This window comes from Tricharina praecox, assembly GCF_024521635.1.
Source record: "Tricharina praecox strain CBS 144465 chromosome Unknown BZA05scaffold_13, whole genome shotgun sequence".
Taxonomy (NCBI): domain Eukaryota; kingdom Fungi; phylum Ascomycota; class Pezizomycetes; order Pezizales; family Pyronemataceae; genus Tricharina; species Tricharina praecox.
Window position 1 is genome coordinate 116,822 of NW_026250415.1, and position 27,693 is coordinate 144,514.

At 54.9% G+C, this 27,693-nt stretch overlaps 5 protein-coding genes, 1 non-coding gene and 1 pseudogene across 7 annotated transcripts; 4 read left to right on the plus strand and 3 right to left on the minus strand.

The window, feature by feature from the left end:
- Positions 1–79: 79 nt before the first annotated feature.
- Positions 80–2,200, minus strand: BZA05DRAFT_445225 (uncharacterized protein; the record flags this gene model as incomplete). The annotated part of the gene is made up of 2 exons (XM_051486980.1): positions 80–964; positions 2,159–2,200. 2 exons carry the CDS (start codon positions 2,198–2,200, stop codon positions 80–82), a joined length of 927 nt encoding a protein of 308 aa, XP_051339049.1.
- Positions 2,201–8,384: 6,184 nt separating this feature from the next.
- On the plus strand, positions 8,385–11,837 carry BZA05DRAFT_453316 (uncharacterized protein; the record flags this gene model as incomplete). Its single annotated transcript, XM_051487490.1, has 4 exons — positions 8,385–9,020; positions 9,157–9,795; positions 9,876–10,167; positions 10,240–11,837. Coding segments are annotated over 4 exons (3,084 nt in total), but the record flags the coding sequence as incomplete, so codon positions are not given.
- Positions 11,838–14,682: 2,845 nt separating this feature from the next.
- BZA05DRAFT_t188 lies at positions 14,683–14,754 on the plus strand (annotated as a pseudogene). Its single transcript has one exon. The product of its transcript is annotated as a tRNA-OTHER (tRNA).
- A 462-nt stretch (positions 14,755–15,216) lies between these two features.
- On the minus strand, positions 15,217–15,678 carry BZA05DRAFT_445227 (uncharacterized protein; the record flags this gene model as incomplete). The annotated part of the gene is made up of 2 exons (XM_051486981.1): positions 15,217–15,368; positions 15,561–15,678. 2 exons carry the CDS (start codon positions 15,676–15,678, stop codon positions 15,217–15,219), a joined length of 270 nt encoding a protein of 89 aa, XP_051339051.1.
- A 3,756-nt stretch (positions 15,679–19,434) lies between these two features.
- Positions 19,435–19,506, plus strand: BZA05DRAFT_t189. Its single transcript has one exon. It is a non-coding gene; the product is annotated as a tRNA-OTHER (tRNA).
- An 887-nt stretch (positions 19,507–20,393) lies between these two features.
- Positions 20,394–21,954, minus strand: BZA05DRAFT_398916 (pyridoxal phosphate-dependent transferase). Its single transcript, XM_051483752.1, has 2 exons — positions 21,769–21,954; positions 20,394–21,716 (listed from the first exon to the last, which is right to left on the minus strand). Exons 1-2 carry the CDS (start codon positions 21,905–21,907, stop codon positions 20,500–20,502), a joined length of 1,356 nt encoding a protein of 451 aa, XP_051339052.1. The 5' UTR covers positions 21,908–21,954; the 3' UTR covers positions 20,394–20,499.
- Positions 21,955–24,850: 2,896 nt separating this feature from the next.
- On the plus strand, positions 24,851–25,907 carry BZA05DRAFT_398920 (uncharacterized protein). The gene is made up of 2 exons (XM_051483754.1): positions 24,851–25,082; positions 25,140–25,907. The coding sequence occupies exons 1-2, from the start codon at positions 25,030–25,032 to the stop codon at positions 25,750–25,752; spliced, it is 666 nt and encodes a 221-aa protein (XP_051339053.1). The 5' UTR covers positions 24,851–25,029; the 3' UTR covers positions 25,753–25,907.
- The last annotated feature ends 1,786 nt before the right edge of the window (positions 25,908–27,693 follow it).

The window sequence follows — 27,693 nt, forward strand, 5'->3', positions numbered from 1 at the left end:
CGAGTCCCCCCTCCAGCTATTCCCCCATTCCACCCATCCTGCGTGAATTTTGGATATCCACCAAGGTAGCTTGAAGCTTCTATTCCACGCCATTCCACACAACCTCCGTCAAGCCCACCTTATTTCGTCTGAGCTCTCGCCGGAATGGTTCTAGTGGAACGGATGGGCGTCTCGGTAAAGACTGTGAATCGGAGCTGGGCGGAGCTGGTTCCTCGGGGGTATGGGGTGCACTTGGAGGCGGCTGTGAGTAGTGGTCGGCGTGGGCTGTTGGAGGCGGCTGTGAGTAGTCGTCGACGGTGACTACTGGAGGCGGCTGTGAGTACTCGTCGGCGGGGACTCCTGGAGACGGCGGGTCACCAGGGGGCTCTGTGTCGCCATCGTCGCCGCTGACGGACACCGGTGGTATCGTGCTAGCCGACTCCGATGGTGCCGAGCTTCGGCTTCCATCGGCTTGGAGGGGGTAAGTCTCCACAACTGTGTGCCTGCGCCCTGGGATGGGTTTGCTTTTGGGCACACTGCGGTCGTACGCTGAATTTCCGTAGTTCCTAGGCCTGTAATCCGAAGTCCCCACGAAGTCATCATCGTCCCAGCCATCCCTACCACGCCCACCGAGTCCTCCGCCGGGCCCACCGCCGCCGCCCCTGCCCCCGCCGCCTCCTCTTCCATCACGCTTACCTCGGATGACACCATTGTCGTTTTTCCCCACGCGATCGGGCAACTTTTGCTTGCGGTCTTTCGGCCGCCTCTTCCGCGCATGCGTCCTCTTCCCGCTTTCGTCGCCCGAGTCGTTTGCCGCTTCGCGGGTGGGCGCGATGGCCGAGATCGATTGTCGCTCCGGCGGGGGCGTGTTTCTGGGCGGCGGCGGTGGTGGTGGCGAATCGCCGTGGTGGGTGCCGCCGTTCGCATCTCCGCTGCTCGCTTTCGCTACGGGTCGCGCTGGCGGGGCGTCCACCGTCTCCGGACTCTTTTCTTAGGGCAGAAGCATGGACAGCAGCAGGAACAGCAGCATGACCAACAGTTACCCATCGATACCGTGAAGTGGTGGTGCGAACTCGGCTGTGTATTGTATGTACACTGTAGGATGAAGCGGGCGTCCCCTTCCTTGCGAAGGAAAGCGGAGGAGGAGCGAAAGAAGGCTCGCGATTAAAATTTGTGCCTCGATGCTTTGAAAGCCCACCGTCCACTCAGCTGTGCGTCAACAGTGATTCGTGGAGGGGTTCATTGGTGCGTGCATCGAGACTCTGAGGCTGAGACTCTGGGACCCATCCAATCATGCGCCGCTCAGCTCCAGCTCTCATGCAGTCGACCGGTGAGGTGGGTAAAAAAAAAGCTCATCCTTATTTGTCGATTGGAACTAGAAGTTCGGAACCCGCTGAGTGAGATCATGCTGTTAATTTATCGCCATAACTAATCGGCATCCGACGAAACTGCAAGAATGAAATATCACTCGATCCACTGGTATTCGCCCAGCCCAATCTTCTGGTCGAATAAGACTTTGCGACGCAGAGAGCCGGAAATAACCATTGAGATCAGATGGTGCCCAGCACACAAAGGCGTCCCCGGAAACGAAAAAGGCTGACGAATCGGCCAAGCTGGCGGCCAACAACCCCACCGCTCGCGGGGGAGAGGGGCCCCGTCACCTCAGCCAGTACGGCATCAGGCCGCTACCACCTCCATCGCTTACCCATCTGAAGCGCGGGATCACGGAAGCCAAGTGGATGGAAGGCTCGCTTCAAGACCCGCGACTTCTTTGCAGACGAGAGGTGCAGTCGGGCAATCTTGGACTTTCTTGCTGCTACTGATGTTGTAACTTGGTAGACGGATACCGGACTCGGCCGCTGAGGAAGATGCAGTCAGCGAAGTGTTCGAGTGGGAAGCCGGGGAACGGGAAGAGATACAGGTGAAGAGCTTGCTGGGTTTACTAGGCGAGGCGGCAGACACTGAGAGGGAGTAGGAGGAGAGGAGAAAGGCGTTGGGAGGGACGATGAGGAGGGTGCCGCTGAGAAGGACGAGGAGGAGGAGGTTGAGAGGGACTAGGCGGTTGAGGGGCGGACTTTCTCTTTTTCTTTGTCCTGTTCCTAGCGTCATTTCCTTGGTGCGCTCATATACTCTATGCAGATCGTCGGGACAGGCCAGGACGGAATGCAGAGAAAGCCACATCGGGCCGCTCGATGAAATTCGGGTTGGACAGTGGCGTCATTGCGTGGAAACGAGCGTGTACGGTGGGCGGATATTGCCATGATCTAGATAAGTCGCATGCAATCAATAATTAAACGAAACAAAAGAAATGGATCTTTTAACATCTGGTCGAATAAGACTGAGTGAATAATCGCACTAAACCGCGGTGTTTCATGCATAATCGTCAAAGTACATAAGTGGACTGAGTGCTAACTGTTAGTAGGATCCGCTTCGGAGTTGTCGCTTTTGACCGACTATCCCGAACCGGCCACGGAAGGACTTCGAAGTTCAAAGTCTGAACCGAGCTGCGTACAGAAGCAGTAAGCAGTAGCCAGATTGACTATTCGGTTGGAAATTGGTGGCAGGTTGGAAGCGATCGAACCGAATACCCGGTGACAAACAGATCGGATGACAGGTATGGAGGTATGGCACGCATAAAGAAGAAGAGGAGGAGTAGGAGGAGAAGGGAGGAGGAGGAGCGGAAGAGCGGCTGTAGACAGTAGTACTGACAGGAATTCAACGTAGTACGAAGTAGAGTAGTGGTCGTACGATTTAAACGTGGTTGACGTGGTCACAAATCATCACTCACCGCGTGATATTTCATGCATCGCTCGCCCGCTCGCGGCAGCATGAGTCGAGTTCTCAGCCGATCAGGCCGTGACTTTACACTTCCACTTCTCTCGAGCTGCAGGATATCCATGTACGGTGACGGTTGAGAAGATTTGGCGCCACAGATCCCACCCCGCCCGCCTGGAGTCTGGACTCTGGTCCGCACCCCCCACGTGTTCTTGCACATACCAACCTAGGCATACCACCCCACCACAGTCCACCACCACCACCGCTACTCTGCTCCATCCTATCCCATCCCATCCCACCGCATCGTGCAGTCCAGTCCACTTTCCAGCTCCAGCCTCGGCATGCACCTGTGAGTCTGTGACCGGTCTCCGTAACCACGCCTTACCTACGCACCGACGATCCGCACGGGTGGCGGGTGGGTGAACACTGGACAAGTAACAGATGATCCGGGGACCGGGATAGCTACAGTTTTTCCGGCAGAACTGAACCGAACCGAACCGATCTGCAGGGCTGGCTGGCTGGGCCGTTCATTGTACTACGGACCTACGGTGCTCCCTAGGTACATGATACATACATACGCATGTGGACTTTCTCGCGGATGAAGTGCGGTTACATGTGTACTCATGCTACATACAGACGGCGGGCCGCGGTGGGATATTACGTGCTGCTGCCACCCGGCTGGCTGGGGGCTGGGGCGTGTTTGCAGTTGCGGTTGCAATTGCATGTGGTGCCTTGGTCAACCGTCACGCCGAGTCTCGCGTTTCTAGTTTCGAGACTCGAGTCCCGGGGAAGGAAACGGAAGGAGTTGAGAACGAAGGGGATGGGGAAGGGGCCGAGCGATGACGTGAGCTGTCAGCTTGCATGGGTTGGTCGGTAGCTACTACTGCCTAGTAAGGACAGCACAGGACTTGCAAAACGGTTTTATACCAAACACGTTAACTAACGCGGTCAAACGACTGGTCTTCTCCGCCCTCGGGGGCCTGGATAAGGGAGTAGGAATTCACACACACACACACACACACACGGGAGTAAATATCACTCTAGATATGTACGTATCATAGAGTAGAGAGGTTTTGGTCGATGGGTTTGTTTTGCTTTGCTCGGAGAGTCGGAGCTACTACTCTAGTACATAACGACGGGATTCGGCTCGAGTCGAGTGTTTGGGTTTAGATCCAGAGCGTGGTGCACGCTTATTCTGTGTGGACTAACAGTAGGTGAGTTTGGTAGGTTTTGCCCCTCCGCTGGTTCGAACTTCGTCTAGGTAGCTGTCCCGCTGTAGGCAGGTTCACCCGCCCGGCGCGCTATAATCGTTACCTAGTGCGATATGCTGCGTTGCGTTGTTCGGCTCTGCGGAGGTGAGGTGAGGAGATGGGCATGGGGGTGGGGATATCTACACATGTCATATGTATCCTTCGCGATGATGCGATGGATGGAAGGAATCGCGGGTTAAGCGACACATGGCCATTGGCATAGCATGCAAGGCAAGGCAGAGTCGGTGGTGAGAGACAGCAGATGCCAGACAGCAGACAGCAGCAGACCGACAGACGTGACAGACGTGACATGCTTCTGTCGAACCTTCGCTGCAGACTTGTAGACTTGTAGACTTGCAGATTTGCAGACAGTTGGCTCTCTGTCTGGCGAGACGGCGATCGCTTCCGTCTGCACCGACTGAATCCTGGTAGCATGGCCGACTGGCTTGCTGGCTGGCGGGGGGATGGACAAGTGCTGGAGAAGGCGGGGTTCGTTGCAAAGATGCATCCGTTGGCCATCGCGTCGCGGCCGGGGAGAATATTCTTCTCCAGAGGTGCAGCAGTGCAGTTGCATGGCGCGATCTCGAGGCTTGCTTTGCTGGTGGACGGAGAATCCGATTGAATTTCATCATCACACGCGGCTTAATCGAAAAAAGAAAAAGAAAAAGAAAAAGATTTAAGGAACAAAAAGAGAAAGAAAAAAAGAGAAAGAAAAAAAGAGAAAGAAAAAAAGAGAAAGAAAAAAAGAGAAAGAAAAAAAGAGAGAGAAAAAGGAACAGCTGCAAGTCAGTTCCGGACACACGTTCGTCGTTCGCGTCATAGAAATGATAGAATAGGATCGCTTCATGGTGTCGCACCAGGCCCTTCTCGACGACTCGTTAGAGTCGTTACTCCATCCAGCCGAATCTGGGCGGGGATTGGCCGGACGCTAGTGACCTCATGCCGTACACACGGGCATCCTTAAATCTAATCGAGCAAAGGTCGTCGGAATGCGGAATGCACGAAAGGGCAAGGGAGATCTCGAGACGCTGTGCTATGCTGTGTTGTGCGGGAGATGGCCGGCAGCTGGATGAGCATTGACGGTCGCGAACGAGTCGCCGGGTTTCGCGATGTGATGGCGGTTGGGCGTGCGGGTACTCTACACGGTTCCAGCATCTCAAAGACCAAATCTCATCCGCGGGCGGTACTATACGGACAGTACTCTACACCGTCCCAGCATCTCGATTCTCGACGGCCACTTCCCAGCCGCGGGCGGTGCTGGATGTCCGATGAACCCGGACGACTACTTTGAGTCTTGACTTTGCTGCGTGCTGCGGCTTTAATCGAAGCCACTGAAACACTCGCATCGCTAAACTCCTGGGATCACCAGTACCACCACCACCACCTATACCACCGCATTCTTCTCACCAGCCTCCGGGCGGTCGCCTGCCAGCAAACCAGCAAACCAATCGCTTCGGCCAGTTCATTCGCCGGGGACGTTTCATTTGGTCCGTTTCGCATTGATTCGTTGCCCACCAGACAGATCTTCCGTCCGGGGGAGGCATTGACACCCCTCCTCTCATCGATCTGCCGCCGCCGCCGCCGCCGCCGCCGTCAATACTCTGCTCTTGTCTTTTCTTCTCTCTCTCCCGCCGTCGTCGGAGTACTAGGTAGGAGTCCATTCCGTTCCACGCTCCGTCGTCATCTCCTTCCTTCCTTCCGCCGCATACCGTACATACATGCCATAGCTGACGCCTGTAAGTTGTCCCCACATCTGCCCGACTACTGTGCCCGATTAACTACTAACTACTAGTAACTTCCGCTACCGCGCGCCGTTCTCGCCCTTGTCCCCATTCGGCGTCGCTGCTGCACATCATCATCAAAAGAAACCGATTTCAAATTTCTCTTCTTTCTTTTTTCCGGATCTTGATTGTTTTTGCTTGTTCGGTTTGTTTTTGTTGTTTGTTTGTTTCTGTCGCGCCGTTGCGTGGCTTCGCTATCGTCGCGACTCGTCCACGCACGATTAATTGGTCTCGTTCTCTCGCGCTCTCTCCTCTCTGTTGGCTTGCAAATCGTTCTCTTTCCTTTCCTTTCCGGATCTGCTCATGGGCGACGCAGAGTAGAGTAGGTATCTGAAACCAGCGTCACGTACTCAGGTACATAGAGTACCTACTGGAGTAATAGTAATACACGCTCAGTACCTTTCCTCCTCCTCGCCTATGTACCGACCGAACGGCGAACCGTCGTCTTCTCATCCCTCCCTCCATCCCTCCCTCCATCTCCCTCTTCGACTCCACCCTCCCACCCCTCGATGGACGGTCACTACGCCGGACAGCTGCCTACCCGCCGCCGCCGTCAGCCAACAAGGAGTCGAGGACGTCCAGCCGCGATCCACTCCCCCGATTACCGCGACGACCGCGACGAGTTGGCAGAGCGAGAAGAAGGAGAAAAGGAGAAAGAGAGCAGCGCCGTGAAAATAACTCGCATTAAAGACCAAGATCGAGAATGCGGACAGAGTTATGCACCGGTATGTAGGTAGGGGGGAGACTGGACTTTATCTGCTCCATCTCTACTTCATCTCTATACCTAGTACATATCACCGATCGACTCGAATCTCCTTCCGTTGATTTGACTTTTGATTTGACTGGCTCGTCTTTTGCCGGTATGCTACATACAAAGAAGAGTCGCTTTAAACTCCCCAAGTGTCTCGCTAGACTCTAGAGTAGAGTACCTACTGCTCCAAGGCTCCAAGCGCGGTTCCCGGGGTTCGTCCGGGTTCGTTCGTCTGGGTTGTTGCGGCGGGCTGGCTGTTCTTCGAGCATAGCTGGAGCACCTGGGAGGTACTTGTTGATCGCTCCTTCTGTGTTTGCTCGAATAAACCGTATTCGGCCGTTCTTGTGTTTCGGAGGGATTGGAGAGTACGACCACTTGCTCTCCACTCCCACTCGCACACTCGCAATCACGCACTCACGCATCCACACCACTTCCGCTGCTGCTGCTTCAGCTCCCGGGACGAAAAGAAAGTGGCAAGCCGATCGCCATACACCGTGAAGCTTGGTAACTAACCCGTACATATCGTCTGCGGTCGCTGGTCCATTCCGCAAATCACCATACTTAATCACTTACGAAGTACCTGCTTGGACAGCTGGGCGCTGGGAAAAGGGGTGCACGTTGACTGACTGACCGCTTAAACGTCAGCTGCAGCAGCCATCATCCACCGGACGCAGCAAGACAGGCGAAGAGAAGACGCGGAGTCTCGGAAAACCATCAGCATCACCATCAGCATCGGCATCCCATCCATTCGAAGGAAGGAAGATCAAGAAGAAGACGAAGCAGAAGAAGAAGAAGAAAAGAAAAGAAGAAAGGACACCCCACTCCCCCTTACCCCATCCAATCAATAGCAACTGCAAATAGCCCCCCTCATCCCCCCGGGGGCCTGCTAGCCGCCATCAAAATTCACACCCCCCCCCCCCCCCCCCCATTTCCACCCCCATTTCCACCCAGCTCGATTATCCCAATACGCTTTCTCCCTCTCCCTTTCCACATTTCCTGGAATTGCCCCCGGCTACGGCTTCTGAGCCCTGCCCGCCCGCCTGTCTGCCTGCCTGCTTGCCTGCCTGCCTCGTCACCCACCGCCATTCGTCCATCAGTCGTACCAAACCATCCTTCCATCCATCCATCCTCCATCCGAGAGAGAGAAGAAATATCGGCACCGTTTCAATCCGCCCGCGCCTGATTTCTCCTGCGGCGCATTGCTGCTGCACCTGCCATTTCCTGATCTGCCTGCCACCTGTACAAACCTACCTACTCTACTCACTCACTCATTTACTCACTTCCCTATTCGACTGTCGGCCTCCCCCGTCAGAGTCAGCAATTCCTCCAGCAAACAAAAAAGTGCCTCCCCCCCTCGATTAAGTTTCTGCCCTTCCGAAAATACTCCCAAAAGTGACCGCCAAATCGACATCGTTTCTCGTGTCTTTTACCCCTATCCGATTCCGTGTATTACCCCCCGCCGACTCCCACCGCCCACCATCGCTACTAATCGGGCTCGGCATCCGCACTACTGCCATTTCAGACGACATCCGGTAAGGGTAGACGCTGCTCTACTCGGGCGTGTCCATCCTACTAACGCGCCGCCCTCCCTCCTCTTCATCGGTCGCCCTCCCTTCCAACTCCCTCTAACTACCTACACTATCTACCCCCGATTACTACCACTACCATCAACACAACCACATCTCCTCCTCCACCACCTCCTCCTCCCCCGCCTCCCCCTCCCTCCTCCCCCACCCTTCCTCCCTTCCCACCCTCCCCTCCCCCTCCCCCTCCCCCCCAACATCCCCTCTAGCCAACACACCGGACAAGAGGGAGATGTCGACCTCAGCGGTATCCCAAGCGGCTGCGCCCGCACCAGCTTCGCCGAGTGGCCCCCCTCGAGGTGCCCGCCCCCCGCATCCACGACCGACTACCTACAGCGGACCGTCGCCGAGCGCCCCGCACTCGTCCGGTTCGACATCGGCTGGTACACCTAACGGACCCCCGATCCCACCACCGCCGCGCACGAGTAGCAAGACACAGACTCCGACCGCAGCTACGCCCCCAGAGTCCCGCGCAGGTAATTCTACACGCGGAGGAGGAGACGGTGCAAATGATCGAGATCGGGATAGGGATCGCCGGAGAACGGAAGACGGTCGTACGCGTCAGGATCAGCCCCCCGTTGGTCGTTCGAATTCGACGCGTGGCACCTCCTCCTCGTCGCGAGGCAATAGCAATAGCGCGCCGCAACAGGGAGACCCATCACGCTCCAACACGAGACGCAGACAGGATTCTGAGTCGAGTGGTAACAAGCGAGGCAATGGCGGCGGCAGCAGTAACCCCGTTAGCAGTAATGGTGACGAGCAGTCGCAACAAACTTCCTCGAATAGGCGCGCTCACACGAGAAAGGAGACTCGCTTCGGTGAGTATATCCTCGGACAAACTTTGGGCGAGGGAGAGTTTGGCAAGGTCAAGCTCGGATGGAGGCGAGACGGTGGTGTACAGGTAAAGTTCATTCCTTTTTGTTTCTCTTTCTCTTTATGTTTCCATCGCGTTTCGACTTCGGAAATGTTTCCGAATTAGCGATTTTTTTTTGTCGATGCAGCTTACTGAGTCGTCTCCCCCTTTCCCGTTGTTTTAGGTAGCGATTAAGCTCATACGACGAGACTCGATCTCACCGCACCCAAATCGCATATCTAAGATATATCGCGAGATTGCGATCCTCCGCACGTTGTCGCACCCCAATATTGTCAGCCTCCGGGAAATGGTCGAAACAGAACGCCACATCGGAATCATTCTCGAATATGCGTCCGGTGGAGAATTATTTGATTATATTCTCACCCACCGATATCTCAAAGATCCACCGGCCTGTCGTCTGTTCGCGCAGCTGGTGTCAGGCGTTGGATACTTGCATAAAAAGGGAATCGTGCATCGAGACCTGAAACTTGAAAACCTCCTGTTGGACCGTAATAGGAACATCATCATTACGGATTTTGGTTTTGCTAATGTGTTCGATCCCAAAGACGAGCTCGGGGACTTGGAAGACCGTCTCGACGATCCGGTAATCATCAAGGAACTCGAGAAAGGTGTTCCCCACACCGACCGTACGCCGGATGGGAGCAGTCTGTTGAGCATAGTCGGACCCGGCCAGATACGGAGACGGGGCGACCTGATGGCTACCAGTTGTGGCAGCCCTTGCTACGCGGCACCAGAACTGGTTGTTAGTGACGGACTATACACGGGCCGCAAGGTGGACGTCTGGTCGTGTGGTGTTATCCTGGTATGGGCTTCCTTGCGAGTTTCGTTTCGTTTCGTTTCCGTGTTCTTGGTGCTAATCTCTGTTCTGCTCGATTCGATTAGTACGCGATGCTGGCAGGATACCTACCTTTCGATGACGATCCCGCGAATCCCGAAGGCGACAATATAAATTTGCTGTACAAGTACATAGTATCTACTTCGCTCACATTCCCTGAATACGTCACGCCTCATGCGCGTGATCTTCTGCGAAGGATCCTAGTGCCGGATCCACGTAGGAGAGCGGATCTCTTCGAGGTTGCGCGACACAGTTGGTTGAGTCCGTTCGCCGACATCGTCAATAAGGTTACCAGCGCGACTACCGGAATCAAGGATGTTGAAACAATCACTGTCCGAGGTTTGCCGCATCTCTTTTTTTGTTCCTCGACCTCGTGGATGCGCGATTACTGACATCCGGAATTCCGTATAGAACCCAAGCCTGAGCCCCCCGTGCTTACCAGGTCAGCGTCTGTACGAGAACCATCATCCACAAGTCACCCGCATGCTCCCGGCGCGCTCGGCACGAGACACCACCCCCATGAGCAGATCGTTCCGGCGACGCAACCCAAGCCCTCCGGTGACAATAAGCGTCGCACCGTACAAGTCGAATACGTTGAGCCTCAGCAGCAGACGCAGAGGGGATCAGCTGTCGATCCGGATGTCGCATCCAAGAGGACCGAGGAAGCCAATGACGCTGCGCCTCCGCCAGTGGTCGCCACCCACAAGGAGCACAAGGATGGAAGCATCTCTCGCGCTGCCACCACGGCTGGAACCACCCGTGAACGCACGTATCGCGACGCCCGGGAATCTCGTGGTGCGCCCAAAGAGGGACCGAGAGCACCGATGCCAGATGCGAAGGGAAGGCGCCCGGTCTCGTACCAACAGTCGACCAGCGCGTCCCGAGCTTCTGCTGCTGCTGCTGCTGCGGCGGCGGCGGCCACTGCTTCTGACGGACCTTCATCTAACCCTCCAACAAGACGGCCGAGCAAGGACAGGACTGGACCTCCGGTGGCTGGCAAGCCCGTGACGGCCCCGAACAGTTCCGGAAAGGACAATTCTTCAGGTACGAACACCACTGCCAATCCCCCGCGGTCGGATTTTTTGCCCTCGCGAGGGGGTAGTTACTCTTTACCGGCGGCACCGAGCGTGGCTGCTAACAATGTCCAAGGGAGGATTGCGATGCCATCTAGCGGAAACCCTTACATCAGTGCCCCGATCCTGCAGGGTGACAGCCTTAACCCGGATCTCGCCGCAAACCGTCCCGCCACCCAGCCGGAACAACAGCTACCGAAGGGCCACAAGCGCGCGAACACGGTCGGTGGAGCCGCTGGCGATTCGAACCGGTTCCTTGGCAAGATTATTGGAAATTCCGAGAGGCCTACGGAACCTGCTGCTAGACCTGCGGTCGTTGGCGGTACCCCTACTACCGACCCTAGGCAATCGATCGACCAGGGAGCGCGTATGAAGATGGAGAAGTCAGCATCTGCGCCCAAGAGCCGCCGCTTCAGCCTCCTGCCCACCTCGTTCTCACTGAGGAGCATGACCGGAGAGGGAAAGCACGAGCGCAAGCTCTCGAGGACCAACTCCAGGCAGTACAACTCTGCTGCACAGAACCAACAGCAGTCACCTCAAGTGCAGAGCCAGCCTCAGCTTGGTGCCTCTCATCACCACAGTAACGATACCGAGAGCGCCATGACGGGATCCGACACCTCTCTGGCTGCTGGATCCGCGCCTGCTTCCGCGTTCGGTCGTGCTAGTGCTGATGTCGACTCGCCTAATGCCCCGGCCCCCAACAAGAAGACCATGCTCTCCAAGCATAAGAGACTAGGAGACGCCTTCGAGGGTGAATCCAGCAGTGGAGGACACGGCAGCAGTGGACCCGCGCGTCGCGTGATGGACTTCTTTAGGAGACGAGGCACTGCGCGCAGCAAGGGAGAGAAGGCTTAGATGCCGGCTTATCTTTTCCACTTGACATTTTCGACTGTAGAGCGCTCGGTCATGAGTTTCGGCGAGAACACGACTATTGGGGAGGAGCAAACTCACTACTCATACTCATAGTCTTTTTTTTTTGTCTTTTCTACTGTAGAACCAACGGGGGACTAGTTCTGTTACATGGGGCGTGGGGGATCATGGGCATAGCTACTACAAACGATGGTTTCCACTGTTGACTTGCTTCTTTTTTTTACTTCTGCTCTTTTCTCTTTTCTCTTTTCATTCACAACTTCATACTTGCGTGGCATGGTTTGAGGAGTTTGATTCTTTTTTTCTTTCTTCTTCTTCACTTTCTTTTCTCTGTTAAATCTTGCCGATCCTCCTATTACTGTAACAGGCCTTTTTCTTTTTCCGTTCATCCCTTTTTTTTCTTCTTTTTTTGTTGCTCTTCGTTCGTTTTCTCTGATTCCCCTTTGTTGTGTGTGCACTGTAGTGTGTGTAGTGTCTGTCTGTCTGTGGAGTGTGTGGCTGTGTGTGTGTTGTGTGCTGTGTGCTGTGCGTGTCTGTGTGCGCTTATCAATGCTCGATTCCCCCATGTGCGTGTGTGTTTTTATGTTGTTTTTTCTTTTTTCTTCTCTTTTTATTCAAAGAAGCGGGTGGGGACTGGCGGGGGTAGTAACTATGGTTCTGGAGGGACGGAGGAGGAGGAGGGTGAAGAGCGGTGATAAAGTGTAGTACGGTACCCACATACCTACATACGTATGGGTGCTGGTAGTGCAACTCTGTGCAACTCTCTGAGTCTCGGTGCAGCTCTCTGTCAGTGCAGCTCTCTGTCTGTGCACGATGATATTGAACGGGGCATTTTTTTTCTTCTCTTCTCTTCTCTTCTTAATCTGCTTCTTACTTGCTTGCTTGCTTGGCTACATACATACTTCCTACTTGTGGTGTGCGTTTATCGACGGGGATGGCAGCGGGATGGGAGCGGGATGGGCAGCGGGATGGGCAGCGGGATGGGCAGCGGGATGGGCAGCGGGATGGGAGCGGGCGGGGAGCGGTGCAGGAGCAATTGTTGGATTGGATACGGATACCCACTCGGTTGTTGGTTTTTTGTGATTACTTGCTGTTGCTTGTAGCTTCTTGCTTGCTTGCCTGGTTGTGACGCGTTCGGAGGCCTTGGGCGGTGTTTAATGGCGATTGGGGCGGGGGGTATGGGTGATAGATGAGTGGCGGACACGGAGGAGGGGATACACGGCGGACACGGAGGAGGAGGGGCATGGCGAGGCGCGGTAGAGAGAACGAGGGGGGAGGGGGGGGGGGGGGGGGGGGGGGGGGGGGGGGGGGTGTCTGTACATGAAATGTAATATTAATTGGAGTGCTGGCCCACTGCTGGGCCGGGGGGGATCAATCTGGATTCTAAAGTTCTAAAGTTTGGAAGTTGTGAAGTTTTGAAGATGCGGACGAGAGCTGGACAGTGGAGAGCTGGACAATGGACAGTCGAGACCGTGGTCTGTGGGAATGAAGTGCCTACCGGTATGTACAGGCAGCGTGAAGGCAGCGTGAAGGCAGCGTGAAGGCAGCGTGAAGGCAGCGTGAAGGCAGAAGCATGGGCATTACTCGCTTGGCGGGGTGCTCCGCGATGTCAGCGGACTGGCAATGGCAATAGGCAATGGGTGTGCTGCGTGCGTGAAAAGGTAAAACGGCCATCCTGCGTAACTGAAATTACGAAACGCAGTTACGCAGGGGCAGAGGTACACTATACACGCTGGTGCATGTCGGTGCATGGTTTCGGGCACTGTTGCTATTCGATTAGGTACTTTGAGGGTAGTCCGGCGAGCACAGCAACGATTACTCTATCCCGTTCTCGGGATATATGTAGTCTGACGACCAATCTGTCCGATTAGGCGTGAGTGAGCACAGGTCCGTATTATAGTAGGTAGTTACATGCGGACACGCGAGCACAGGAGATCGCTCGGCTGTGGCTGTTAATCGCGCGGAATTGGGCTTCGGTCGCAGTTGGAGTATTACGGGGAGGAAAGGCAGGCCGAAAGGAGCAGGAGGAGAAGCTGCGGTCACCCCCCACACCCTTCTTTATGGTATCTCCTGATGAAGAGGCAGCGGGCAGGATGGAGTAAACGGAATTTGGCTTTTCCTGGTGTTATTTGGTGTGCTCTATAGTGCTGGTATTGTTGGGAGGTCCGGATTGCACGCGGGCAGGCGGGCACGAGAGATCACTCATATGTGGCTGTTATTCGAGCAGAACAGAAAGTGGGTTTTGTCGTGGTCAGATTGAAGTATTGTGCCTATTATTGAATTAATCGGCTGGTATCTGGGCGGAAGTCGTTTTGGTCGTGGTTGAACTTTCGGTGAAAAGGGTGGGATGCTTGAAACGGAGTATTGTAGATTTTCCAGCGGAAGATATATCCGCGCCAAGCGGTTTACACACGCAGCGTTGGAGGATAGGATTTGCCGTGATGTGGTGATGGGGGTGGGTGGTATTCGGTGAGGTTAAATATGGTATAACGACCAACCTTGCTACTAGAAATGGGCGAATACAGGTGCGGATTGCACCCGGCACACGAGATCACTCGTTCAATAGTCGAGCGGAAAATATTTTGGTGGTGGTTGAACTTACGGTGTGAGGGGTATGTAGGATGCTTGAAACGGAATTTTGAAAGCAGGCCATGTCATAGTGCCGAACGTGTGGGAGGGGGAAGGGGGAGCAGCTTCACCGTGGCTAGACAACACAAGCCGTTCCTCGCCGCCGCCGCTCAGCGTCCGTGGAGGTGTGTTGCGCTGAATCTTTCCCCTGTCGATTCCTGCTCGTAGGCGTGAAGGTGAGGGACGGGGGGAGGGAGCCCGCTTAGGAGGCTCAGAGGGGAGGCTCTGCGTGACGGCCCACGCACCGATACGTGGGGCGCGTTTCAGGCGGTTACTAACATTTGATGGCGTGGTGTAGCGAGAACACTTTTGCTGGCAACAGCAGAAGAAGAGAGTTCGAATCTCTTTGCTATCTTCATTTCTGCAGTCAAAATACCTTCAGGGGGCATTATGACTGCAGATATGTTTTGATTTTTTGCCATCCGAGTCGACGGAAGCTCTGGATCCAACCAACAGCACAGCGATGTCATCGCCGATCGAATCGCTACAACCGTGTTACTCTTGCTCTTGCACTGCCGACGACAGCCATGTAGACATCGCCAGAATTCTGGCATGTCCCCCCCCCCCTCCGATCCAATCATAGAATAGCATTCGGTGGTGCAGCAACTTGGCTAATCCGGCTAGAAGTTTGTGCCGTGGTCCGGAAGTAGGGATGCGATACCGAACCGCTATGGCTTAAGCAGGGAGTAGCAGCGACGGCCCCTATTTGGTACACCGTACACGCCGGTGCATGGTTTCGGTCACTGTTGCTATACTCTACCGTAAAGCCCCGGAAGAACGGCAAGTTAGCAACGAATATCCCGTCCTCTTAGGGCTCTCAAAGTTCCACTTTGGCGTCCGCAGCAGTGGTCCGGTGGCGATCAGGCTCCCCGGGTGGTGTTGCCTCTTGAGAAACCTCCGTACCGTGAGGAGAGGTGTTGGTCGTAGTTTCCGGCGGTGGTGAGTTGGTGGTGGCGGCCGGCTCTACGCCTTACACACGAAGTTTCAATGCGTCGGGAAAGACTGGGCTGGACTGTACTATCTAGAACACTGGATGGCTACGAGCCTACTATAAACATTGGGTCATAACGAGCTCGAAAAGTTACAAAATCATTGAGGATGCAGTTATCTGTGATACAATTGAAAGAGAGAAAAACACAGATCCGACCGTAACCTGGTCACCCTCCTCCCCTTCCTCCCCTTCCTCGGCCTCCTCATCGACATCGTTTCCGCTGTCTCCGTACGAGACGTCTTCGTCATCGTCATCTTCGTCTTCGTCCTCTTCGTCCTTCTCCTCCATCTCTTCCGCGCCACCTAAGTGGCTCGTTTGTCCCCCCATCTCTGCAATGCGAAAGACAAAAACATCCCAACACCCCTCCCTACACCCCACTAGCATTCCAACGGAGACAATCCCCAGAGGAATTACTCCAATGGAGACAGTCCCAGAGCCTGGTTAAGCAGCTCCTCCTCCTCCCCGATATGCGCGGACTTGATGCCGGTGGCTTTTTTATCCCCCCAGCTCCTGGGGGGTAGCAGCTGGGCTACTGCCGGTTGATGTTCCGTTCGGATTGATCGTTGGGATATCGGATTGCGATGTACTGTGATACGGATTTCGGCGATCGAGCGGAAGAGTCTTCTTCCGCATCTTTCGAGGAGGCTTCCTCCTCTCATCATCTTCATTCTCCCTATCCTCCCTTTCTTCTTCGCCACCATTGTGGCTCCCCCCCTCTCCCCTGGCTTGGGCTGGGGCAGATGTAGGCTCGCGGCCGCGCCTTCCAGCCCACCCCTCATCTCATCCGTCGGGGCGAGCGTAGTGGGAGCGGGTGAAAACAGAAATTCGATCGAGCGAAGCTTCGAGCCCCGGATAATGGTAGCGATGGCGTCTAGGAAGGATAGGCGCTATTCTCGCATTCGGAGGTGCTTGTGGGGGTGTCCGAGCCTCGCCAGAACTGCTATCATAGGTGGGCTCGGCCAGGGCAAGAAGCGCGAATGCTCCCGCCGTATCCGATTGAGATCGCGAAGAAGAACCCCCACGATAATGTAAGCGTTTCATGTGTAGGACAGCTAAGCACGGGGATGGATTAGGGGACGGTAGGAAGGGATGTCTCCGGCAGAGAATGCTTTCATTCACAGTGAAAGAAGGACGGAACATCGCGGAAGAGAGGAGGAGTAAGTATTACGTACCATACGCCACGCCACACTGCCAAGAGGGAGAGCGGAAGTTGATCGTTGAGGAGGTGGAAGGGGGAGGGAGAGAGAAGAGATTGAGTGGAGTAGAACTGTGTCGAGAAGGGGAAGGTAGAACGAGGGCGATGATGTTAGAGTAGTGATAAGGTTGAAGCTCGAGAGAAAGGAAGTTGATTGTGAAGTAGAACTGTAGTAAGAAGGGAGAGTAGAAAGAAAACTGGTGGTGAAGTAGGAAGAAGGGGGAGAAAGAGAGAGGACGAAGGAAAAGCGAGACCATACGGGTTAAGCCCCATGCGGTGCTTTCAATTGAATCGCCGTAGCGTCGTCATTGCAGGTTGTCACTTTTTTTTTGTTTAATCATTGATTGCATGCGACCTATTTAGATCATGGCAATATCACCCCGTCCACCCCCCTGTTTCCACGCCACTGTCTAACCCGGCTTGCACCGAGCGGCCCGGTGTGGCTTTCCCTGCCCCGCCCCGGGCTGTCCCAGAAAAGTAGATACACGGTAAAGACTGAAATGGGCCTGCATACCCGCCCGCCCCTTCCCACATCTCCTCTCTCCCCTACGGGCTGACTCGCCCGCTCTTCCCACCTGCCCTCTGTCCCTTCGTTTGAGGGTTTTCCAAATCCTTCTTATGGGGTTTGGGTGCCTTTTTCGGCCTGGCGTTCTTGCTCCCGCCGATGAAGACGGTCACATGTACGCCGCCCCTGCCGCGAGCAATATCAGCCCACGACGGGACGCTTCCCTCTCTTCCAAATCTCGTCCCTCTCTTCTCCGCTTTCCCTTTCCGCTTCCTCTCAACCTTCTTCCATCCCTCATCCGTCTCAGTGTCACAAGGAGGAGGCGCTGCGGACACGGCAGATGCTGGTGGTTCAGGTTGTATGGAGTCGGACTCCAATTCCCTATGCTCAGATTGCTCAGGCGTCGGGGTGGGTGGGTTGGCTCTTGCCAGCTTCTCCGGTTGGTGCGGGGTGGGCGGCCCCGTCCGTTTCCGTTTCGGCCGCGGAGGTGGTGTCGATGATGGGGGTGGCAGTGGCTGTGTAGCTTGCACTGGCGTTTGCTCCCGGAGTGCTCGGTCCTCCTCTGTGAGCTTGTCGATCTTCTCACTCATCGTCTCCATAAGGGCTTTGAGGTCCCTTATATCCTGTCGCGTCTCTCGTACCGCTGATACGAGTACTTTGACGCATCCTACTGACTCTTCGGCAACAGTCCTAACGGGCCGAAGCTCGTGGAGAAAATCTCCTGAAGGTCTTGGTACAGGTGGTGGATTTCGTCAATGATCGGCGAAGCGACAGATTCGTCGAGACCAAGGACAGAACGATCCTCTTCCTCCATTGGCTCTGAGGGCGGTGGAGGGGAGGCGGTGCACTGGCGAGCCAGGTGCCCGAGACGACCGCAGTTGTAGCAATTGCGATACGACATTCCAAGAGGGGTAGGAATGAAGCCGGAGAATTTTTCGCGATGATGGAATCAGCGAATAGGAACATGGCACGCGCTTAGCGTCTTGGTGAACCTAGGATGCGAGTGTGTTGTAGCGGGGATCGTTGATTGCGGGTTGTCACTGCCGGCGAGGCATGAGTTGTCACCCGCACTGCGAGTGAGGACCCATGAAGAGCTGTGGGAGAACCAGGGTTTTACACAGTCCAGGCAGGCTGTACGAGATCGCTCCGATTCCAGTAACATCTGTTGCAGTGGTGCTCAGGAAGACCAGGCGGCTGTCGACCCGTCGACCTGCCTGTCGGAGGACGGATGCTGTACTTACTACCTACCACCTAGGTAGTATACCCGATCGATCATTCCGCGGCGTTGGGGGGTAGGGATTTCCTGTTATGTGAGAATGGAGATAGGCAGTGAGCGGTGGAGTTACGAGTGGTATGTCGACCAACCTTGCAAGTTGCCACCACCACCACTGGACATGAGCGAGCTCGGACAGGTCCGGATTACAGGTGAGCACAGGAGATCACTCGGCTGTTAATCGCGCACAGCCAAAAAGTTGTAGTCGCGGTCAGATTGAAGTATTATCGCCATTGTTAGATCAGTCAGCTGGTATTCGGGTAGAAAGTGGTTTCGGTCACGGTTAAAGAAAGTATTGTCCCATTCAACCTGCGGTGTGAGAGGTACATACTAGGAAGCTTGAAACAAAATGTCAGAGACAGCCTACGGGCCGTGTTATATATAGATGTTCCAGCGGAAGAGATGATCGCGCTAAATAGTCTACACGCGCGCTGAAGCTGATGATGGGACAGATTTAGTGCTTCACCGTGGATATCTACTATAGAGGGCCCAAGCCGTTTCTCATCGCTGCGAGACGGCTGTCGACTTGTGGGAGGACAGGCACTGTATACTCGGTCGATAATTTCGCAGCATTGGAGGATAGGCATTCTTTGCGACGTGGGGATGGGGGTGCGGGTTAGAGGTGGGGTTATAAGTGGTAAAACGACCAACCTTGCCACTAGGAATGAGTGATTACAGGTCTAGATTGCAGGCGGGCACGGGAGATCACTCGGCTGTTATTCGCGCGGAAATGGTTTTGGTTGCGGTTATAGGATTACGGGAGGGAAGGTAAGCAGGGAGGAGTCCGTGTAGAGGAGGAGAAAGAGCAGGAGGAAGAGATACTGAGGCTCCCGACCTTCACCTCCGTTGAGGAAGCTTTATCGGCACCTTTGCGACGAACATTGCATCGTAGCAGTGTTACCGCTCGCGGGTAATCTTTTGTTTTCTTTTCATTGCTGCCCGTAGGCGTGAAGATAGGGTGTGTGGGGGAGATTGGAGGAGAGAGCCCACTTAGGAGGCTCTGAGGGGGGCTCTGCGTGACGGCCCACGCACTGGTACGTGGGGCGCGTTTCGGAGTAGTTATTAACATGAGGTGGCGTGGTGTAGTGGCAACACGTTTGCTGGCAACAGCGGAAGACGAGGGTTCAAATCCCTTTGCTATCTCTACGCCTTGGGGATTTTGAGATTCTGTTATTTCAAGACTCCCAAGGCCGACTCTTTTTTGCCATCTGAGCCGCCGGATTCTCTGGATACAACTATCAGCACAGCGATGTCCTTGCTGATGCATTTGATCCGAACCAAACCGCTGCAACCGGTGTTGCTCTCGCTCTTCCTCTTGCACTTCAGACAACGACGACCGTGTGGACGCCTCCCAAATTCTGGCATGCCCCCCAACCCCCCCAAGAAAACACTGGCGAATGTGTATGTAAATCAGCCAGGAGAAATGGAATGGGATTGATTTAATATGTACTGACGTACCCAATCCACCCTATGAATAGATAATAGTTCCAAATCCACCGGACCGATCGACAGCAGTGAACCGTGCCCTGAAGACCTCCCCTCCCCGATCAAGTCATAGAATATCATTCGGTGGGCATCAACTTTGCTGATCCAGCTGGAAGTTTGTGCCGTGCCGTGCTCCGGAAGTCCAAGCAGGCATGCGGTACCGAACCGCTAATAGCTATGGTGGTAAGCATGGAGTAAACAGTAATGAATTATAGAACGGCCCTGCCGTATGCCAAAGCTGATCGGTACTGCCAACTGAACTGGTTGGAAACTTCGGGTAAGCTGACCAGCAGCGAAGATTTGAAGAGAACCTTTGGGTGACCATGCACGTCCTGCCGCCGGAAGTGCAAGTCTCTGGACGAGGGAGTGATCGGATGGGGAGCTTCACATTGCACGCCTCATTGGATAGTGGACACTCGGGGCTGGGCCCCCAGCCGTTCGTGGCTTGTCATCAATCAGAGAAAGCGGTTGCCCGGTAGAATCGGAGTCTGGACTCTGGAGAGAGGGATTTATTTCCAAAAAATGAGGAACGGATGGGGAAAAAACGGGAATTTTATGTCATTGCTATTGGCCACAGCGATCAAGATTCAAGGCGTTGATTCCGTGAAATACATTGTCATTGCCCAGTATGTTTCCTCCCCGCATTGAATCTTAAACAGCCAACCCCTTTATCTTTCCCTCCAGGCTCCTCCACTCACCGGTCTTGACCATATCCACCAGCCCCGCCATAATCTCTGCGCCTTTCACGAAATCCTCTTCGTCCAGATACACCTGCCCCGAGACGCGCGTCCAGAACACGCCCTTGTACAGATAAACCGCCACATAGGTCCCATGGGCATCCAAACTATCCGTCAAGAAGGTGACCACCTCACCTCTCAAGCTCTCCTCGACCTCATGGAGTTCCAACGGCAAGCGGATGTTAAACATCGCCACCTCCCCCGCCCCATAGCTAGGCATGATGTCGGTTCCCAGCCGCTGACGGAAGATCTCCGCGCCCTTTCTCGCAATGTCCCAGGTGTACTGCATGATCTTCTGCTCACCACCCAGTCTCTCGCGCACAGCGATAGCCGCCGGAACGGACAGATAGCCACTGGAGTCAACCGTTCCCACAAACGTAAACATCTTCGCCCAACCCACGTCGCCCTCGATCTGCGGGAGCGGCGAGATCACTGCTCCCCCGGTCTTCGGCACAAATCCCCAACTAGTCGGCAGCGTGCTGCGGATCAAGCTCTGGTTCCGCTCGGGCACGTACAGGAACGCGCAGCCGCGCGGCGCATACAGCCACTTGTGGCAGTTGCTGGTGAAGAAGTCTGCGTCGAGCGCCTGCATGTCGAGCGGCATCTGGCCGACGCTGTGGGCGGCATCGACGAGCGACAGGATGTGGTGCTTCTTACAGGCGGCGACGAGGCGCTCGAAGGGGAGGCGCACGCCGGGGAGGGAGACGATGGCGTCGAAGACGGCGAGCTTCACGGTGCCGGCGGCGGCGGTGATCGTCGCCTCGAACACGGAAAGGAGCGCGTCGTCCGTGATCGGGAGTTGCACTTCGACGCGGAGGGCTGAGGCGGCGGTCGACTCCGCGACGTACAGGACTGTGTTGCCGCATGCGCCGTAGATGAAGTCGAAGTAGAGGATCTTGTCGCCGGGGGCCCACTCGAGGCCGCGGAGGACAATGTTGACGGCGGTGGTGGCATTGGGGACGAAGACGACGGTTGCGGGCGGTGCGTTGACGAGCTTGGCGAGGGCGCTGCGGGATTCGGCGAGGAGACGCGGGAGGTTTGTGCGGATGAAGGTGTCTGGGCGACGCTCGGAGAGGTGCTGGAAGTGCTGGTAGACGCGGGTCACCGGTTCGGGACAGCTGCCGAAGGAGCCTGCGTATGTGTCACTTGGAGCGGAACTTGAATGGGGTGGAGAGCTGGTTACCATTGTTGAGGTTGATCCAGTCATCGTCGAACTGAAAGTACTTGCGCATCTCGCGGCCGAAGTTGGGAACGCCTTCCGCGGTGATGTCGGCGACAGCGAGCGAGACCGCAGTCTCCATTTCGACACCTTTCATAGCCATTGTGTGTGTCGTTACTGGAGATCAACAACAATGGCGATGTCAATTCGACGACTCTTTAAGCTGGAAGGATCTGAGTCATCGGCGGGATATGTTCACTTCAATGGGAAGGAGAACGGAGAGCTTTCTAAGCCCCCGCTACGTGACGGACCCTACCCCCACCGCCAATCCCGATATGCGTCATTCCTGGCCCTGAGACCCTGAGCTTGTTCCGTAGAGCTTCTAGTGCCCATCCGACTTCGGATCCATGCATACCTACATAGAGCTCGGGAGTCGGGAGGTGCTATAATTGGACCAGGGCTGATTCTCGGGTGCGGACCGAATACGGGGACGGCCGAAGAGGTAGGTAATTGGAGCTCTCGATAGCGGTTTCTCTCGCTGGAACGCTGAGCTCTCCTGTATTGAGGTCCTACGGCGCATTGCTTAGCTGCAGCTATCGGTCCCACAGGCCGGGAGTTTAGGGTTCACAACTCCACGTTCGTATTGATCTCGCATGTGCAGATTGTGGGGTGAACACTGAACAGTGGTTCGGCCGATGGCGGGGGTGGCTGGTTGTTAGTTAACCAAGTACTACATAGTACCTAGGATGCACTCCTCCCCACATACGTCCACCCGCAATTCCTGGCAGCAACAGTAGATATTCTGTTCTGTGGCGCTCCAAACTTTGTGTTGTGAACCATGCCAGTAGGCAATCTGTGCTCTCAATCGCTCCGTACCCACTTCGCTCCCCCACCCCCCTCGCCTGGGCGCGACTACTGGTAGCTCTCCATTTTGCTTCCATGCCGTACAACCACTTCTTTCGGTAGTCGCGACATGCAGTATCCACACCCACCCCGTTTCTTCTCTTGTAAGTGAGACCAACTCAACTTCCGGCCCAGAACATCAACGAGTAGTCTTCCCGCTCGCCGAGCCCACGCCGAGCCCACGCCGAGGAGCGACCGCGCGCACTATCTACAGTGACGACACGAGCACTCGGAAACACTCCGACACTCGGTGCGATGGCACGTAACCATCGCCACCGGCCCACAGCTACATACACCTCAGGAAACGCCTCTCCGTCAAAAATAAAACGTAATCGATCGACGTTCACTGTCCACTGTCCACTGTCCACTGTCCACCGATCTCGATTCTCCGGTCGGATGGGGTGGCGGCGCGCAGAAGGGCGAGAAAGCCGTGAAACTATCTCGATTGTATGTAGGCTTTGATCGTGCAGATTTCATCGTCCTTGACTCCTTGAGAGGGCGGAGTGGTTGTGTGGGACGCGGGATGACTGGTACTACATAGAGTAGAGTAGGTACTTGGTCGAGGCCATTGGGTACCAACTCTTGTATGTAGGACAAAGGTCTTGCCAAGTGAACCAGAGTTGGTTTGTAACACACGCACAGCACCTGCTAACAGACCACGGAGCTCGATAGCTGGGTGATCGCCGTTCCCGAGACCTGGGAAATGGGGGAGCGGCAGAACATGGTGGGGAAGAGGAGGAGGAAGAGGAGGAGGAAAAGGCAATAACGGTCAGGACGGCAGCCGGAAAGGCCATTGAGGCCAACATCAGCTCAAGGGGCAGAAACAAGCCCGGGAAGAAGGCTCGTGAACTCAAGTTTGAGCTTGCGCTTGCGCTTGAGCTTGGAGTCAGGACTCAGAACGAGTGTCAAGCGGAGCAAGGAGCAAACTCCGGGCACAGATCTGTGAACTCGAATCCCTGGATATGGCGGGGGAATACCGCAGAATTTTGCACTGTTCCTATGTTGAATAGTGAGTACTGTATAATCAGGGGGGCTGAGAGGGGCCTGGAGGTTTGGTGGGATTTTATGCCATCGATACGGTACTGAGAACGGTCGCGTAGGTACTTAGAAAAAACGTACTGCAGAATGCTTCGGTGACACCCGTTTTTCCACCTCCCAAACCCGGCAACCCGGCCAAAAAGCATATTCGCCATGCAGCACCAATCGATCGATCGTGAATACCATATCGATAGCATAAGTTCTAGGTACCCCGCTTTGACTGTATGTACAATACAGCGGTAACTGCCTGACCCGTGGATGAACACGATAGATTAACTGCTAACTACCTAACCAACAGCGTGTGATCACAGTGCCCACCTGGATCGCCCAAAGGAGAGCTGGAAACTAGAGCAAAGATCACGGCACGTTGGCGCCCCGCGCTCCAAAGCAGCCGAAATTATCTTGATTCTTACCAGGGGTTTCTCGGGGGGGCGACGATGTCCCCGTTTGTCGGGTGCCGTGAAAGCACGGGTGATTGGCAGTGACGCGTCGTCGCCTAACTGCGAAATCAATAAGTACGAGACCTTGCAGTGTCAGCCAGTTTCCATCCAATCGACTCAAGAAAGGGCCATCGGTATTGATCCTCAAGCATTGGACATCCGACGCGACGACCATACGTGCCGATCCTGTGAACTGCGGCCTGGAAACAGAAACTATCGAGAGGAAAAGAAAATCCCCACATTGCCAAAATTACTGATTCCAACGCCGTGGTGTTGCTATAGGTACTAGGTAGTACCCCGCATGTTCAGGTACGTGGCGCCCTCCATGAGCAATCGGTCACAGTGGCAATGGCTTCTGTACGAATCAGACCATCGCTTTTGGCCCCCGTATGTAGCTCTGAGTCGACTCTTCGCAGGCATACTCTTCTCTAGTTAGTACTTGTGTAGAGTGCCTGTGTACTACGGTGGTATAGGTACTATATCTGGCTCTGTGGTTAGAAACTTGGGAAGTTGGGATGGCTTTACTGCGCACGTCTTGTCCGCCTGCGGTTGGTGTTCAGGGGCGTGCTTCGCTGCGCAATGGTCCAGCCTATCAGCAGCCAGCTGGAGTTACACCAAAGCCCGGCTCCCTCGCCAAACTGGCCAACCGAAAGGCTTGATTTTTGTGGAAATCCACAGAAAGTCCTGTCTCGGCCGCATGTTGCCGGTGTATGTACGCATGCAGAAGCTGTGCCTAATCGTCACAAATAGTTACCTTGCCTGAGTGTTTTCGTAACTACTCTTTGTACATATAAGGGCCCGTCCGGCCCGTCCGGTGCGTCCGTTCTCGCCGTCGCTCCACCACCACCACCATCAACAGCTCGTCCGTCAAAGCCATTCTCGACATCTCGAAAATTTCCTCACAATGACTCGCACCATCCCGCTCCTAATCTCCTTCGCCGCACTGGCGGCGTGCCAGTGAGTCCACAAGTGCCCCCACCCCCCAATCCGTTCCACGAGTGTTGACACGGCCAGAAACAACGCCGTCATCACGTCACTCGTCTCGAAAATCTCAACGGCATACACCAACGACCCGGGCTGGAGCTCGTTCTCGTCGGCCCGAACCTCATTCCGCGCCGAGTACTACAGCACACAGACATACTACGAGGACGGGCCGGAGTTCGCCCCGTCGGTCCTCTCCGTCATCAGCACCGCCACCAATTCGGCCGAGGTATACTCCAGCATCAAGTCCGCGTCGTCCGCGGCGGTCGACGAGTACCTCTCCATCTACGTCGACTTCGTGTCCACGCAGTCGTACCTGCAGGGGAGTGCCCGCACTGGCCTCCACAGCGATCTGGTCGTGCTCACTGAAATATTCGCCGCCGCTACCAACACCGGCGGCGGCAGCGGTGAGGGCGAGGCGAGCCAGACGGCCACCGCCTCGGGCTCGGGCTCGGCAAACACAACGCCCACCCCTCGCGTCATAGTATCGGTCTCGACCGCAATCGTCACGTCGACTCGAGCCTCGCCGACGCCAGCCGCCACATCGACGCCAACACCAACGGGTGCTGCTGCGGCGGCGGTTGGTGGTTCTGGGGTGCTTGTGGGGGCTGTGGCTGGTCTGGTCGCTCTGGTTGGACTGCTGTAAAGAGTGTGCACATTTTCAAAACACTTAATCGTTAATGTCTGGATGATATCGTATGTAAGCCTTTTTATATGTATATATATATGTGCTCAATCAAGTCGTACCTACTACCGAAGAGGCACGCGCTGTGGTTTCGCGCAAAGAATTGATGTGTTCCGTCGTTGTAGCGTTGCTCCATATCGCGAACTATCAGTCTATCACCCTGTGCCATTATTATTAATCCTGCAGGCGGGAGGCGCTCGCTTCTGTGCTTGCAGCCCACCAATCAAACCTGAGCATGGCCCCTGATCGCTCCTTCTCATCCTATGTATTGTACACGGGGGATCATTCGTTGCCACTTGCCTGTGGTTAGATAGTATACCGATTCAATGCTACTCCAGATTCGAGAAAACACTTCACATATAGGTAGTACCTACCTAGGTAGGTGCAGCCCAGCCGCGGGCATTCGTTAGGCCTGGCGAACCACACGGATGATGGACGACCCACCATTTGCGACTCCGAGCTCGTGCTGCTCGGTCCTGTTGTGTACTCTACATCAAGCACAGGTAGCAACCATGGTTATCGAAAGGTCGATCTACGTACCACCATAGCCCGTGATCATGCGAAAGCAAATGCTCGAGCTCTGTGACAGTGATTGTGAGCCCGAGCTGGCTCCAGTGCTCCACCCTATTTTCGGGCTGGTGTCATGAAGTAGGTACATGCGATGTCACTCGACGAATCCAAATTTCGGTCTGAAGAGTCCGAGAAAAGCCGAAGGTCATCAGTAGTACTACCGCACAAATTTGTAACCAGCAGTCTCAGGAGAATACAGATTTAACTTAGTATATGTTTTTTCCTATAGTCTCAATTCTACAGTATCGAAAAATTATACGCAGTGTTGTAAAGATCTATTCCTATAAAGGGCAGTGGTGTGGCATTTTGCGGTGGCTGGTGTGGGGTTTTACGGTAGCCGGTGTAGCGTTTCATGGTGGCGATTTCCGTGGCTCAACCCTATGTTTCCGACCGTCGGATTTTGGAGCGAAGCGACTGCCCAGCCCTAATATTTTGGAGCGGAGCCGTGGAGGAGCTTTAGCGACGATACTGCGGAGCGACTGCGCTGCCGTTACACTTCTAGATTTGTAGATCTCCGTGAACTCTAATAGAATGGAATTTATCAGGATAGTAGTGCTAAGCGATGAAGTGCTTCACGACCTCAACCCGCTACCTTCTCTCTTGGCTACTTCAGAACACTACAAGGCGTGGAAGCAGATACTCAGCCTCTGTTTCAAGATCGCATTTCGAATGATGCCGCAGAAGTTATGATGCCACTAGATCTACAGATTGAACCGACTGTACCTGCTCCAGCTCACTCTGGCGATGATACCGCGTATTGCAGAACCTGCCGTCAATCACTTTCCGTCATTGCGTTTGCTTTCTGGAAACCTGGAGTACGATACAAAGAGTGTAATGGTTGTGGAGCGCGCGACGCCCAACGCACGGCAAATACTACCAGCCGGCCTGGTCCAAGCAGGCTTCTCGATCCGATTCAGGCACTACCAACAGCACGGCAGTGGCTGCTAGGAGCAAATCTACCTTTACGCCATACGCTCTCCGGTCTCACTTATGGGTGCTCAGGGTGCAAAGCACTTCACTTCTTGGAAGAAAAGCTCGCTGCTTCTTCTATGAGGCGCCCAAAATTCAGCAAGTATTGCAACGTACATACTTATGACTTTACATTAAGTGGCGCTGGCTTAATGACCACACACCGTGTGGTCGCCACACGGATGTTTACTAGTACGCTTACTAAAAAGCCGGAAGCTCTTCTGCAGTTTCTCCGAATGCAAAATACTACGCATTGTCCAGAATAGCAGAGAACTACCAGAGAACTGCCCTATTCGCACAACAACGTGGTGCAGAGAAAACGCTGTCATGCTAACCAAGTAGTTGCTAGACTGTAGTAAAATT